General features: G+C 35.8%; 3 protein-coding genes across 5 annotated transcripts; 1 reads left to right on the forward strand and 2 right to left on the reverse strand.

The window, feature by feature from the left end:
• Window positions 1–17: 17 nt before the first annotated feature.
• Naprt (nicotinate phosphoribosyltransferase) lies at window positions 18–13,269 on the reverse strand. Of its 3 annotated transcripts, XR_015271655.1 has the most exons (12): window positions 11,218–11,539; window positions 9,464–9,634; window positions 9,266–9,392; window positions 8,606–8,689; window positions 8,414–8,541; window positions 6,219–6,359; window positions 5,983–6,154; window positions 5,304–5,642; window positions 3,427–3,536; window positions 1,543–1,808; window positions 1,074–1,483; window positions 18–1,010 (listed from the first exon to the last, which is right to left on the reverse strand). XR_015271655.1 is itself a non-coding variant. In XM_086832377.1 (11 exons), exons 2-11 carry the CDS (start codon window positions 11,309–11,311, stop codon window positions 933–935), a joined length of 1,671 nt encoding a protein of 556 aa, XP_086688503.1. In that variant the 5' UTR covers window positions 11,312–11,539; window positions 13,118–13,269; the 3' UTR covers window positions 18–932. The 3 variants fall into 3 exon arrangements, 2 of the variants coding, with proteins under 2 accessions (XP_086688503.1, XP_086688502.1); XM_086832377.1 differs by lacking the exons at window positions 3,427–3,536; window positions 5,304–5,642 and adding an exon at window positions 13,118–13,269; XM_086832376.1 differs by lacking the exon at window positions 3,427–3,536.
• On the reverse strand, window positions 11,359–15,186 carry Pus10 (Pseudouridine synthase 10). Its single transcript, XM_086832378.1, has 3 exons — window positions 14,949–15,186; window positions 13,461–14,879; window positions 11,359–11,539 (listed from the first exon to the last, which is right to left on the reverse strand). Exons 1-2 carry the CDS (start codon window positions 15,066–15,068, stop codon window positions 13,497–13,499), a joined length of 1,503 nt encoding a protein of 500 aa, XP_086688504.1. The 5' UTR covers window positions 15,069–15,186; the 3' UTR covers window positions 11,359–11,539; window positions 13,461–13,496.
• On the forward strand, window positions 15,157–15,902 carry ND-15 (NADH dehydrogenase (ubiquinone) 15 kDa subunit). The gene is made up of 3 exons (XM_020956895.2): window positions 15,157–15,248; window positions 15,445–15,662; window positions 15,729–15,902. Exons 2-3 carry the CDS (start codon window positions 15,450–15,452, stop codon window positions 15,819–15,821), a joined length of 306 nt encoding a protein of 101 aa, XP_020812554.1. The 5' UTR covers window positions 15,157–15,248; window positions 15,445–15,449; the 3' UTR covers window positions 15,822–15,902.
• Window positions 15,903–15,918: the final 16 nt, after the last annotated feature.

Below are 15,918 nucleotides of genomic sequence, written 5' to 3' on the forward strand. Positions count from 1 at the left end.
CTAATTGAAAACAAATATTTTTCCTGCTTTCGTTCACCTTTTTTTAAATTTATTTTTTAATTCTTTTTTTTGTTTTGTTTTTATTTTCGATCAAAATTACAGGCAAACATTTTAAGAAGCGGGGTCATTTAGAGTTGGTGGCATGGTGTGTGTTTTGTGTATTGCTTAATTGCCTTACAATTATCAAGTTGAACATATTTACAATTGAATTTCGTTAGATACATAATCGTAGTATGTATAATTAAGTATATATAATATATAATTAAGTGTGTGCTTGATGTGTGTGTGTGTGCCCTAGTTTGCATGCAAAAATGTCCTAAAAAGCATTTGTACTTCTAACTTTCGTTACGTTTCCATTCATTTTAACACTTAAGTACTAGGAAAAATCTTAAATACAACTTGATTTCTTTGTATTCTTTGTGTTTTTGGTTGATCTTAGTTACTTGGTATTCTGCTTAGGTTTCTGCTTAGCTGCTGCTTCCGTTTCTGTTTCCGTTTCCGTTTCCGTTTCGTTTAGTAAGGCACATGACACATTCCTGAATATGATGTGCGTTTTATATAATAATAAGTAAGTAAGTAAGTAAGTAGGTAAATATTAGATATAACACATTAAAACTATTGACTACACAATTTTTTTTTTTTAGATTAAGAAATTCACTCGCAAGTTTTTGGGGAATTTGTGCTCCATTTTCCCGATAAGGGATGCAAAATTCTACAGATGCATATTGACCAGCAAATGACTAATTAAAAATCCAACCACGATTCCAAAGGGACCATGGGACAAAACAAAGAAAATTGTACACCTGATAAAAAAAGTAAATATCTCGGAAATGTTATCGCGCATCATTTGTATATATATATATATATATATATATATATATATATATATGTTTGTATATATGTAGATCTTGAGGATCTCCTCCTTATATAGATCATGAGAGCTCGCCAATGGGAGCATTCTGCAGCCACAGATCATGTATGAAATTGTACAGATTATCGCTGACGGCGACCTGAAAGAAAGTTGAAATATTATTGGTTAAATTTGCTATATATTTATATAGTATGTTACTCACCTTGTAGGGCGTCGGGTTAAGTGTGCGCTTGTGATCGTTCCTCAGCGTCTTCAACGAGATTTGCACCTTCTCGCGAACCTGTTCCAGGGTCGGCAGCTGCTGGCATATCTTGCCCGCCTTCCAGTACACCTTGTACAATGATTCCACATGCGAGGGTATCACATAGGCTCGCTTCGACTCCTGGAAAGGATGACGGCACAGCACCTTCTGGCCCACAGCTGGCGGAGGCTCGGAGACCTTTTGCAGGAGATCGATGAGGGCATGACCATCGGCACTGTACAATCGATAGGCATTCTTATTGCCCGGCATTGTCACCTTTTCCACATCCTGACTAAGCTTAATTCTCGGCTGGCCATTGATTTCCACCAGCTTGTAGACACAGCCCAAAGCAGGCTGACGCTGGCAGGTTACTGGAAAATAATAATTAATTAATCAATGAATGGTTTATGAAATCCTCTACTTTACTTACCCAAATGAGTGCCAATGCCAAAGCAATCAATCTTGTGTCCCTGCTCATTGAGACTCAGAATGGTGTCCTCGTTGATATCATTTGATGCCACAATGGTTAGCTTATTGAACCATGGCACCTTGAAGCGTTCTGCCACCTTCTCGAAGGTTTCCCGAGCCAAGCAGGATAGATATGCCAAATCTCCTGAATCAATCCGAATGCCAAGGGCATGATAACCCAAATCGTTGAGGGCCAAGGCCACGGCACTGAAATTGAGAAGACCGCTCCTAACGAGAAGAAAGCAAGGAAAGAAATGATTAATAATCAAACTAAATACAAGCTTCATTAAGTGCTGCTTGGTTTTAAATTTTTAACTCAACAAAGAATATAACTCTCATTTTGCTATACAATCACCTTTTTGTTTGCCACTAAGTTTAAAGCGGGAATTATACAAAAACAAAGGTATTTTCAGGTGTAAAAAAAAGTGTAGCTAAGAAAAAACGTGTTCAAAGAACTATAGGATAGTTCTTTTTCTTAAAGAGTTTTGCAAGTGCAACTAGGAAAAACAATCTGCCTGGGAATATTATATCTCTTCTTTTCTCATTTTACTGAGAGCAGCACAAAATGTTAAAGTTCTTTCGGTTTTTTTTTATATTTTCAAGCCATGCAGTGTGCTCTCTCGGACGCTTTTCTATATAGTATATATAACTATGTACATTTTTATAAAACTAAGAAAAAAAATTGAGAATTCTTTTTTAGTTTTTTAGAGAAAATCATTTCAATATCTCTGGGTTTTAGGGGGAAATTATTGAACCAAAACAAGACAAGGAAAAAAATGTTTAATAAAAGTTAACAAAAGAATTTTTTTGTGGGGGACAAGGACAATAAGAACAGGGTTAGGTTCTATGACAGCTTTAGGGTGATTCCAGTGCATGTTTCCGTTGAGTTTAATATATATTTTATTCATTTAGAGTGCCTAAAATCGTCTTGTTCAAATTTATGCATACCACTCTAGTTTGTTATTTTTAAAGAGCTTCATAATAATACTTTTTATATATTTATTTTACTATTTTCTTCAAGTTTAAAGATTTCAAGTTTACTTAAGACTACTTTAAAAAAAAGTTTTAACATTTTAGCAATTTTTAAGCTATAAACATTTAACTTAAAGTTGGTTTTTTATACCCTTGCAGGGTATTATCATTTAACTCAGAAGCTTGTAACTATGTGAAGCAATTATTTCCGACCCTATAAATCATATATATTCTTGATCAGCATTCGAAGGCAAATCGATCTAGCTATCGGAGGATAAAAACTAAATATGGTTAATTTTTTTCCAAATTTTATAATTAAATTTTCATCTTTGAAATATTGAAAAATTGATCAAAATTGTATTTGTTCAAAATATTTAATTGAGTATGCAGATTTATTAATTTATTTAAAAACTAACACAGGAAAGCTTTCCGAATTAAAATAATGAATTTTTGGCTAAGTTATCAGTTTTGTAAACTTTGAATTGTTGATAAAATTGTCTTATAAAAATCTCGATAAAAATCGATTCAAAGAATGTGAAATTTGATCCTAAAGGTTCTATAAACTTTGGCAACCAGAAGTTAGTTTTCTTTTCTACTTAAATAATTAGATTAACTTTGCACTCTCACTAACTAAATACTTGTATTTTGTTGCACTTTGTTATGTGTGAGTTATTGGTTTGGTTTATCATTTATGCATGAACTTTGGTTTTTTGTTGTTGTTTTTGTTCAGTAATTGTTGCTTTCGAGTGGGGGGAAGGGGAGGGTGGTGAGTTTATATGCCATATGATATAGTGTTTTGCTGTTTATTATATCATGTTTGTTGGTTGATTGTTCGAATTGTTTTTTGTAACTTGAAGACGTGTGTTTTACATACCTCTGCCAAAATAGTGCCGGAAGTCATTTGTTTACTATGTTAGGTTCGTAAATTCTTGTTTTTTGTTTGTTTGTTTTTTTTTTTTCGATTCGATTTATGGGTTTCTGATTCTGATTCGGGTTTCGATTAATGGTTTTTTTTTATTTTGTTTCACACACTCACATTTAGGAAGAGAAAATAAAAAGCATAATAAACAAAATTGAGTTAGAAAAAAGGTAAATGCTAAACAAAAAATAATGTAAAATGAGAGTTTTAGTAACAAATACACAGAAAGAAATGTTTAATTATAAAATGTGTTGAAAATGAAAGCAAGTTTAGAAAGCGAAAGCAAAGAGAAAGAATCAAAGAAAATAAATTAAATAAATAAATTGACTTCACCTGTTTGGGTTGTCTTTTATAGTCTTTTTGCCGAAGGAACATTTCCCAATAATTGCCTTGACTTTGAGTACCAATTTTTTGTTATACCCTTGCAGGGTATTATAATTTCAGTCAGAAGTTTGCAACGCAGTGAAGGAGGCACCTCCGACTATATAAAGTATATATATTCTTGATCAGGATCAACAGCCGAGTCGATCTAGCCATGTCCGTCTGTCCGTCTGTCCGTCTGTCCGTCTGTCCGTCTGTCCGTTTCTACGCAAACTAGTCTCTCAGTTTTGAAGCTATCTGAATGAAACCTTGTAGTTAGCCTTCTATATACTCTCACTCGTATATATGTCGGAACGGGCCGGATCGGACGACTATATCATATAGCTGCCATAGGAATGATCGGAAAATTTTTACAAAAAAAATTTTAACTTTTTCAGTTCTCTATAGAATTGGATCAAATTTGAGATATAGCCATTTAATATTATTCTACAATTTTGTGTAAAATTTTATGAAAATCGGACGACTATATCATATAGCTCCCATAGGAACGATCGAGAAATTAATTCAATTAATAAGTATAACATTTTCAGTTTTCAACAGATTTTCATCAAATTTGAGATATAGCCGTTTCATATTATTCTACAATTTTGTGTAAAATTTTATGAAAATCGGACTAATATATCATATAGCTCCCATAGGAACGATCGAGAAATTTTAGAGGAATGAGAATGGCGGTGGCTGTTGTCGGAAGACTGACAATCGCGGTGGCGATAACATTTTTAGTTTTCAACAGAATTTAATCAAATTTGAGATATAGCCATTTCATATTATTCTAAAATTTTGTGTAAAATTTTATGAAAATCAAACGACTTATCATATAGGTGCCATACAAACGATCGTTTGATGTAGAAGAAAAATACAAATCTGTGAATATAAAGCTGCAAATATAATATGTATAGGTGAATGAAATAAAAGCAGGTATTACTTCATTGTTTTTAAACACATATATATATAATTTATATGGTATGGATTTCTAGTCATAGAATTTCTATCTGCAAGGGTATTTAAACTTCGGCGGGCCGAAGTTAGCTTCCTTTCTTGTTTTAATTTAAATTCAAACACCAAAGCAGAGGACGCATACATATACATATATCAGCTTAAATATGCACATATATATGCATGGTTTATAATTTTTTGGAATTTAGTGGTTATATATATATTTTGTATTCGATGATAGAACATGCAGGCAAATCCATAAATATGTAGTTTTAGCATTAGATATAAAAATAATGTAAAGTCTGATTGAAAGCCCAGAAAATAGCATAAGAAAATATGTGAATGTTAGTTTATAATGAATGGAACAAATGAACTAAATCGTTTCAAATCAAAGAAAGACATTTTGTAATGATTCCTATATTGGATTACTTTAAATTAAATTTATTTTCTGTATTCATTTATTCTGATTTGATTTTTTTTGTTCGGTTTAGCGATTTATCACGATTAACATTTACCTGAATGACTTCTCGACATATTTTGGTAGGTATGCCGTCCCATTGGACGTTGTTGTGGCTGTTGTTGTTGTTGTTGTTGTCTTTGCTGTTGCTGTTGCAGTTGCAGTTGCAGCTGTTGTTGTTGCCGGTGTATTGGCCTTTGTATCTTGTATCTTTGTATCTTTACTCTGAACAATAATACCATTCTGATGGCCATTGGTCTTGTGTCCATTTATTTTTTTGCCATTACTCTGACCATTTTGATGGCCATTTGCCGATGGCTTTTGCTTTGGCAGACTGTTATCAGACTTGATATCATTGATAAGCTTGGGTTCTAAGCTGGCATGTTCTGTTTCTCGGCTGTTGGATAATACTTTGGATTATTACTCAAACGAAAAAGAAACAAAAAAAAAAAAAAAAACAAAAGGGAATGACATGAATTTAAAAAAAGGAAACTTGGGGGAAATGTATGGGAATTATCTCCAAGTTAAAAGTTAAAAGTTTAGTAGTTACTTCTGTTTGTATTTTTGGGGGAATTTCTGGTGCACGTCTCGAGAGTCTCAAATACTTTTACAAAAAAATTAACGAGGGGTAGGAGGAAAAATAAACAACACAACACAAAAACGAAAAGGATCAACCGAAACCATTAACTCTGATAACTAAAAACCGTTCCGAGAGAATCTGCCTAGAAGCGAAATACCTCTTAACATCGTACGTATCGACAAGTGCCATAAATCCATCAGGGAATGCAATGGCATAGGACACCATCGCCGCCAGTTCACCCTCGCTGGACTCCTCCGTGGACACGTCCAGCACGTGGGACAACATCTGCCGATGCCTCACAGCATGCTCCAACAGATCCTCCATAATGCCTGTTAAAGATTTTTATATAAAACTTATTTCTTTTAATGATTTTTAATTGCATATTTTACTCACCCGTTTGCTTGTGCTTAATGAGACGCGTCTTAAGTTCGCCAATGCTGCTAAAGCTAGTGATATAGGCATGGGCATGGGTACCCTTGACGGGTATATTGAAGAGTTTTCCGGCCAGGACATTGGAGGTGCCATCAAAACCACCTGAAAAGAATAACATAAATGTTAGAACAGGTTTGTTAAACGAAGAATGCATGTAAAAATTCCCAAGTAAGAATTCGTAGGACTTTTGCTTTGTTTTGCTTGCTTGTCAGGCTCCTAGCTTGACATTCGGTGCCCCTATCTGTTTTTAATGTATCAAGTATTAAATTGAATGAATTAAATGTAAATGCAGTAAAAAAAACACTTGCTTAAAAAGAAACCTTATTAATAAGCTGCAGGATTTTCGTATTTACAAACCCGTAAAACCCATTAAAGTTCTCAAATTTTAAAGGACTTTTGCTTTGGTTTGCTTGCATGACAGGCTCATAGTTTGACATTCGGTGCCCCTACCTGTTTTTAATTTATTGAATAAAAATGCAGTAAAGAAACACTTGCTTAAAAAGAAACCCAATTATTAAGCTGCACTATTCTGCTGTTTGCCACATTTCCAAGCCTGTAAAACCTATTAAAAAAGTTCTTAAATTTTAAATATCACCTTAATGGTCTTACATCATCATATTGCGCCATTAGTGACGGAAATTCCAACTTAAACATTTCAATTTTTTGCAGCCTTCCCCCCTTCGTTCCTTATAACACAAAAAATACAGTAAAATAGAAAAGGAAGCCTTGACAGCGGAACCTTGACGCCAACTGGATGACGGCGTGAGTCACGTCGTGCACGCGAATCCCTCCATCGATTCCGGCGGGGGAGCTATAGAAGGATATATATCCCAGGAACGCATTAAAAAAAAAAAAAAAAAACTTGAAGCTTGCCAAAAACAAGTTACGATGTGTGAGCGCCAATTGAAAGGGCTCCTCTTCCATCGCTCGATTTGCCTGGTTGCCTGGTGCCTGGCACCGGATTTTCCTTTTTCCCTCTATACATGGACACCCTGCACTATCCTATCCAATATTTCCTATGTGGGCGGCATTGCGTGTGCCACCCACTTTTGGGGATTTGCTTTTTTTTTACTGCCTTCGGGCGGCGCATTTAGTTTAACACATAAACAAGAGTTCTTGAACTTCTGCCGATGGAGGAGAGAAACGGAAGCCTTGATGAAGGCGCAGAGTTACTCATAGTTTTTGGTGGGGCCTTGAGAAGATGGGTGGGGCCGATGGAGAAATCGGAAATCACAGTCAGAGGCAGGTTGAGCTCCTGACAGTGACACGTGCTTTGCATGCATGCACATCATAAAAAAGTCAGGCACAAAACAATATGAAAAGCACCTACAATACTTCCTTTCCTACATATACTTTTTTCTATATTTTTTTTTTTTGTATCCTCGAACGATCAAGTTGTGAGTAGATAAGGTGACTATTATGGGTTCTTAAATACCCTGTAATTATGTATTCTACGGGTTACTTAGGAAAATAAGATGGTATTTAACCTTTTAAGTACGCTTTTTAAGGCTTAAAATTGTCATAAATTGTCAGAGAAAAAACACAGGAATACGAAATGTTATTAGAAAACTTTAGATACATTTTGTAGGGAAAAAACTATAATAATAATGATTTTTCTAATATTATAGATACATTTTTGAAATGATTTTAGAGCTTCTGTGATCGTAATGAAATTTGTTGACTTTAAAAATTCCTTTCCTTATTTTAAATCGTTTAAAAATAAAATTTAAACCAAATTCAGTTAATCAAATATTGTATTGCTTAATTTTAGATACATTTCAAAAAGATTTCAAACTTCTAGAGATTTCTGGGTGTTATTTTAATACTAACAAATGTTCCTTGAACACCTTTTTAAATCCAAACCCACTAAAACCAACTTACTATCCCAACTCATAAAAATCATAAACCCCTTTATTTTCACCCGTAAATCAAATGGATAATTTTTCGGCTGGATAAACTTTCCCAGAGCTTTCTGAGCTACCCCATTCCTCAATTATTTTTAATTGATAATGAGCTGTCTGCATGCAATTTGGCAATGCCGAAAAAAAATGTTTATATCGCACACGTTTGACCTTACTTGTCACTACTCACTCCTTTCCCACTAAGATTTTCCGAGTGTGGGTCGTGTGAAAGTTCACCTTTTTGTTTTTTATTACCTGTGTAGGAATATTTCGATGCGGATAGACCGCCATCGGGTCCCTGGGCTCGACGCAATCCAAATTCCAATAGTTTGACATGTTTGCCAGCAACCATGCGATATCGGGCTGCATTCGTGGCCATTAAACTGGAGAAAAATAAACTATTAGGCAATTTCTGGATAACAAAAGAGCAGGAGGGCTTGCACATACCTGGCATAATTCACCAAGGTGAGAAGAGTCGTTTCCAGCAGCTGGACTATGATCAAAGGTCCCTCGATCTTAATAATGGGAACGCTGAAAGAGTGATCATAAATTAATTAGACTTTGCAAACTAAATTTGCTTAACCTTATCATTACTGCTAAAGCAATAAAACCTGAGATATTCTTAACTCTTTTTTAATGCATAAACAATTAAGTTGTTTCAACAGATAGCATTCATTGTTGTACTCTGCTTGTCTTTTATCAGACTTAAAATAACTCAGTCAGAGAGCATGAGCTAATTTAATAATTATTATAAATATGATCAACATAAACATGAGATAAAAAGTGTTATAAATGAGCTTATTACTCTTCTCTGTGTATTGCTTAACATAAAATATAGTCAGAAAGATAATTGTTAATAAAATAAACATAAAGCGATGACTTTTTGGGGACTTATATCGAGAGGAATAGTATTATGCATCGACTTATCGCATTTATATATGGACTTTCTGAAAAAATATCGATTCAGTAACTATTTTCAGTCATTTCGAGTTTAAAACAATTGTGTGGGTAAATAAAATATTAATATTACAAATACTAATTGATCTTAAAAAGTAAAAATCTAAAAATTGACCTTGAAATACTTAAGTTAGTTATAGTTTAACACACCGTGGAAATGCTACCGTGCCCTCATCAATGGCAAACAAGGTGACATCCCGCGCCGTCAGATTACCAAGGTACTCGAAAAATTCATTCTCAATGCCCTCGGGCAGTGTTTGCTTTAGGTATTCGATATCTGAAACAAGCCCAATCACATCGATTAGTTAATACAAGTACAAAATGTTTAGTTAATATACAATAACTCACCGCTTTGGGAATAATGGAAGCTATCCAGGAATTTGAGGCACTCCTCGAGACCAGCGAAAATAGTAAATTCACCGTGGAATGGATTGTTGCGAAAAAATAGATCAAATACCGCCGTGTCATCGGTCTTATCGGATTTCCAATAAGCATAGGCCATAGTTATCTGATACAAATCTGTAATAAACAAAATATGCATAGATATATGCATATATTTATTAATTTCAAACATTATTATTAGGTAGCAGTGCACGCAAGCTTAATTAACAGAAACGTTCTATAAGAACTGAGCTTAAACTGGGTTTAAAGACTTGAATTTTGGTATGCAAAGGTTTTAGGCAAATGTGTATTAAATTAATGGGATTTTTATGGTATAGGACTTTCTTTTAATGCAAATATATTCTCAATACTTGGAGAACCTGAGAGATCTATAGGGTTAATAGTTTTAATTTTGATAGACTATGTTCTTTGGTAAATAAATGTTAAATTAATATTATACATATTATAAATTACATTCTATCCATGAAATATTATTATAAAAAGATCTATAAAAAACTTTATACAATGCTGGCCTGGCTTCTTACTTTTTGTCAAGATTTTTGTGGCTGTAAATATATTTTTTATATATTTTTTTAAAGCTCTCTATAATATTTAAGATATATTTCTTTCTAAAATAAACCTCTATTGAATATTATAAAAAATAAAATGATAATATTTATTTCAAGTAACATTTATATAATATTTTATAAGAAGGTTCCCTTGTTATAAAGCAGCAACAACTTCATCGGCTCAGAATCATAACAGATAAGATAACCTGGAAAGTCTGCCGCTGTTGATGATGGGAGCAATTAACGCTACTAAACTGAAAGTGCCAGACAATCAACACACACACACGCAAAAAAAAAAATAATAATAATAAAATAAAACCACACAAAACCTGCAAATGAAATGCTAATTCTTATCTAAGTGCAAAGACCTAAAGATCGGGTATTTTTATTTATTTGCGCTCGTGTCTGCAGTGACTAAAAATATTCAAACATTATATATATATATGTACATATATGTATATATATAGATAGGTAAAAAAGCCAAAATAACATTGCATAGAGCGCCAAAATGTCTCTGTGAAAATGTCAGCCGGCTTTAGATAGATTTGAAAAACGAAATAAAAGTTTACTCTAAAAAAATAGCTCAATTAAAATCGAAACATTATTAATATGAGGTTTATTTAATTTATGGGTCATAGGAAAATTGTGAAGAACTATTTGAAAGAAATATTTAAAGCTATTTAAGTATTTCTTAACAAGGTATTTAATTGTACAAATTAAACTCTTCTTTAAAAATATTTATTTCTTTAAATAAAGCTATTTAAGTTTTTTTACAAGGTATTTAATTTTACAAATGAAACTCTTCTTTAAAAATATTTATTTCTTTATTATATCATAAAAATAAACCTATATTTTATGTTATTTATTGTTATGATAGTTGCTTTATGGTATTTATAATTATTTATGGGATATAAAAAGCATAAATAAATTCTGGACTAATTTCTTGATTACCTATTCTATATTTTTTTCTTAATAAAGTTATAGGACTCTTTACAAATTTAAAAATCCCGTGAAATATATGAACCTTTTTATACTATTTCAATTCCATCTTAAAACTACTATTGTTTGCAATAAAAAATATTAGAAAATAATACATAAAATCCATAAAAATTAAACTATCTAATAATTTTTCCAAGTGCACCAGATACTCACCCGTTAGCAGTGGCTGGACCACTCCATTCTGATTCATCCGTCCGCGATCCATAAACTGGCCGCCCGCACTGCAGCTCAATTCACGGTCGTTCATTCTGTGGCCGATCTTGGGTAGTTATCGCTCCTATATGTTGTCTATACTTTTCCGATGATATTTCGTATTTGTTTTTACAGTTTGTACGTTCACACGCGACGGGCAATGATATAAATGTGCCAAATAAACAAATTAATTAATTGTTTTGGCTTATGGGCTTGGCGTTTTTTACTTGGGCGAAAGCCGTTGAACTTTTGCTCTTTTATATATATTTATATATATATGTATCTGAAAATGAGTAGAAAATTGTTTTACAATTGACGCTGGAGAAGGAGGAGGAGGAGGAGGAGGGATTGTTTAATGCTTTTTTTTCAGCTCAAATGACGTAAGAATCGCGTTGCTATTTTGAGAGCTCGTGTTGAAATAGTTTAGCATTAGAATGCAATGGAGACAATTGTGTCTATTTAAATCGATTTGTATGGACAGTGTGATACCCCTTTGATTGGTTTCTTTTGTTTTCAACATATCGAAGCTTAGCTAGCATTAATTTATACTCTATTTAGAGGAAACGGAAACCAATATGACCTTTGTTTAAACTTCTCTGACAAAGATAAGCTAGTTAGCTTTATTTTATTTGCAGTTTTCTTTTCTAATAAGTACTGTTTATTAATGGAAAATACAAAAAGTTTACTTTATTATTTAAATCAAAGAAAAATTGAAAATAATTCTTGTTTTGAGACTTGTACAAAATAAAATAACTTTTAAACTTAAAATGGTAATCACATTTTTTCAGACTTCAAAATAGTTCAAAAATTATTTACCAAGTCACTAAAGATACGAATTTTTGCAAAGATAATGCTGCGAAAATTATGCCTGATAAGCATTACTTTTTATAAATTTAACCAAAACAAAACCTTTTTTTATGCCAACTTGTGCTTAAAATTCTTCTAGTTTTTACACTATAGGGTATTTTTTTTTTAATTTCACAACGAAAATAAAACGCAAATTAAACACGAAAACTCTTGAGCTGCTTATGAAACACTGCTAATTAGCATAAGGGCAATAAACACACTAGTTTATGATGTTTGGAGCTCCTCTCTCCCTCACTCTCTGTTATCAAATTGGACAAAAACACGGATTGAGGGCGCCGGCAGCTGCTTGTCGATTGATAACGCGTTTAGTGCTCGTTTTTTATTTAAATGATCACTATATTTGTTGTTGTTTGTTTTTTGCTCTGCGAACTTTTCCGCTCAGCTTTTGAAGTTGAAATGAATTTGAAATTCGCCAAAGCGAACGCGCTAACCGAAGAGAGCAAACACGCGAGGAATAAAGATAAAGATTGCGAGAGACAATCAGAGAGAGCGAAAAAAGATGCAGTTTTGTTGATTTTTGTTGTTGTGTTGCTATTGGCAGCCGATTATTTGTTGTTTTTTAGTAACATGCTGCGTGTGCACCAACACATGCGCACCAGTTCGACCGGGTGGCAGCTCTGGCCATCGGACTCGACCCTGGCCAAGGTCAAATTCGCACTCCTGAGGGTTGGGAAAGCTTGCCACACGCATCTTCCTGGCTTTTCCGCTGTTCCGAGTGGGTGATGGCGAGTGGGCGAAAAGTTAAGTGGGGCGTGTCACCGTTTGGCATGCTGGCAGAGGCGCGAAAATAGCAAAAAGTCCGGCTTGCGACGGTCTGGTAGCACTGCGGGGAGGGGAAGGGGGGCAATGATAACGTAGGGGGTCAGATGTAGGGGCGTAGGGCGGCAGAATTCTGTATTGCCCACACTTTAATTCATCATTCTTAATTGGACTTATGCCTATTCTTAACTGGCGTTTATTTTTCCATTTAGAACCGATATTCGATTTATCTTACTTTTATTTAAAGCATTGCACTGTTTTGATTACACTATTTTGCGATACGAGTTAATTGTTATCCGTTTTGTACACAATAAAAGTGAATTACTTTTTATTCATTGAGCGCACGCACGCTCTTCTTCTTATCGGCTACACAGCTGATAAGGCGGTGCTGCCAACTCGCGTTGTTCTGTGTGGGCAGTGCTAGAAAGCGCTGGCGATTAATTGGCGCCCCAGAAAAGTTCCCTTTATGAAAGTTCAAGAACTTAAATTTGAATAAGGAAACAATTTCCTGATTAGAAAAAATCGGACTGACTTTCAATCAATTAAAACAATTTATTTTTAAATCTACTGAGGCTTACCTTTGTCTTATCTTTTAATAAGCAAAACATTAAGCTCTATTCCACACTCGGCGCGTTATTCACTTCTGGTGGCCAGTCCAGATCAATGCCTACGACATCCAGGGCTTGTATATCAATGGGCTGGCCAATGATGGAGGCAAAGGAGGGCGTCGTCCTGCCAAATTCCCCGTGAACCAGCTCCTTAATGTACGTGCCCGCCTGCGTGACAATGTCAATGATGAGAGCTTGGGGATTCCCCCGATGTACCTTGGCTTTTACACTATAAATCGTTCTGGGACGCGTGTGCAGAGGACGACGATGAAGGACTCTGATGGGTGTCTTCTGCTGTATATCGAAGCTCTCGGGGATTTGTAGTTTCTGCAGGATGTCCACTGTAACTGGTTCTTTGAGAGCGCAGAGAGCACGATAGAATTTCTTCTTTTGCTCCTCGCCCGTCTTAATGTGGGTGAGCTCCTCTCTGGCCACTACTTGTAGATTGAGTATGGACACCTTGCCGGACTTATCCACAGCTTGCTCCATTTCATAGGCCTGCTCGGTAGTGAGGGAACTTCTGATGGCATTTGGTATTTCCAAGACAAAGGGTCTTCCCTTGCCCAGGCATCGAACATCCACATCTTCCCTGCCGCTGGACATAAAGTTGATTTTCTCCAGCTTTTCCGCAAAGTGCGGTCCCACATTCCTGATGATTATCTCCTCGATGCTGTCCTCCATTAGCCGCTGACCATTCAAGATCCACGGCGTGTGCGACAGTTCTCGGCTGAGCTTGCGATACCTGCCGGCCACACAGACCAAAGGACCCTGCAGATCGATGGATACAAGCTTGAGCGGCTCCTCGACGCTGGCACATGGTATCTGGTAGTATTTCTCAAAGGTTTCTGCCTTAACTTTTGCCGGCTGATACTGCTTCTCGAGCAAGCCCCGGGAGATCTCGATACGCTTCTGATGGGCAGCCTTGGCGGGAAAGGCCTCTCGGTTCAAGCTCACTAGTTTCTCCACCTCTCCGGCTTCTAGGCTGTGCGTCACATCTATGTTGATCATAAGTCCATTGGCATCATATTCCTTGTCCAGCTTATCGCATATTATGGGATGTAGGATCAGTTTAACGGCCTCCTTAATGGGCACATCCGGCGGATTGATTCCGTCAACGGAGGCTCCATATCGTTTTTGCAACGCAAACCACATGGCCAACTGGCGCAGCTGCAAGATCATCGGCAAACTTATGGCCAGTACGATTTTTTGGCAATCGTATTTGGCAAAGTCCGAGGCGAGAATCCCCTGGAGCAGATCGCGCTGAAAGTCCTCCGAAAATAGTCCCAAACAAGTGGAACAAGTGCTCACGCGGGCTTTCTTAGTCGGTTGCTCTTCCGTGGACACGGTGTCGCCCACATTTTCCTCATTTTCATTCACTTTTACATCCAACTTAGTGTTTTTAAAGAGAAAAGTTAAATATTAGACTGTCCATTTGCTTGAAGTTCACATTGCACTCACCCGCCGCAGAGTTTCCTTGATATCTTTGTACTCCGAACCCCTGGCCTTCAAGTAGCGCAGCTGGCAGATCTCGCAAACGCCACAGGACCTTAAATAATCAACCAAATCCTGATTTTTCATGGCTTCGTTTTAAACAAATCTAATATTTTCGTAAACAAAACGTGGAGAGCGGTTTGCAAGTTTACCAACACTAAATCTGTCAGCTGTCAGCTATCAACCGGCGTTGATCAACACAGTTCTTTGGGGCGCAGATAAAAACACAAAATAATTGTTTTCATTGCAAATTTGTAAGAATTTAAGGTTTGTTATTTTACAAATACCTCAAAAGCGGATTTGGGAATGTATTTTAACGTTGTTAAACACAAAGTAGCTACGCTTGCAGCCATGGATAACCGCTAATGGCCGTTGTTTATGGTTACGTCACAGAGCGTAGAGTGGGAAACTCGCACTGAAATGAAAGAATTTTATTAAATTTACATATGTTTATTGGTTTTAGGCACAATGTCGCTAACTCCCTTTCTGCGCCTGCCCCTGACGGACTTGACAGGCTGCCTGATCAACCATCAAACTTACGACAAATGCGGCAAATTTGAGATGAAGATGATGGAGTGCTTCGAGGCCTACGGCTTGGAGCGCGGAAAGCGCGAGTGTGCCGACCTTATTTCCGACTTCCAGGAGTGCGTTGGCATGACAAAGCAACTGATGCGTTTCCACGTAGGTTTTTCCACACCTCCATATCGATTTTAAGCTTTAGTTATCCCCAAAAATATAATTTTTCAGGCCATGCGAAATGAACGCTATAAGCAGTGGCTCAAGGGAGAGCGCAAGGGCTCGGAATTCTTTGCAGAGTCCCCTCGCGTGGACGCCTATTAGAGGGAGAGCCTATTTTTTCGAGTAATTGCATATTGTTAGCCGCAAATTTGTGTAAAAATAAAGAAAATTTATAAAACTCAATATAGCAATGCATTTA

This window comes from Drosophila serrata, unplaced genomic scaffold, assembly GCF_035046125.1.
Source record: "Drosophila serrata isolate PLE 108 unplaced genomic scaffold, ASM3504612v1 contig_249, whole genome shotgun sequence".
Taxonomy (NCBI): Eukaryota; Metazoa; Arthropoda; class Insecta; order Diptera; family Drosophilidae; genus Drosophila; species Drosophila serrata.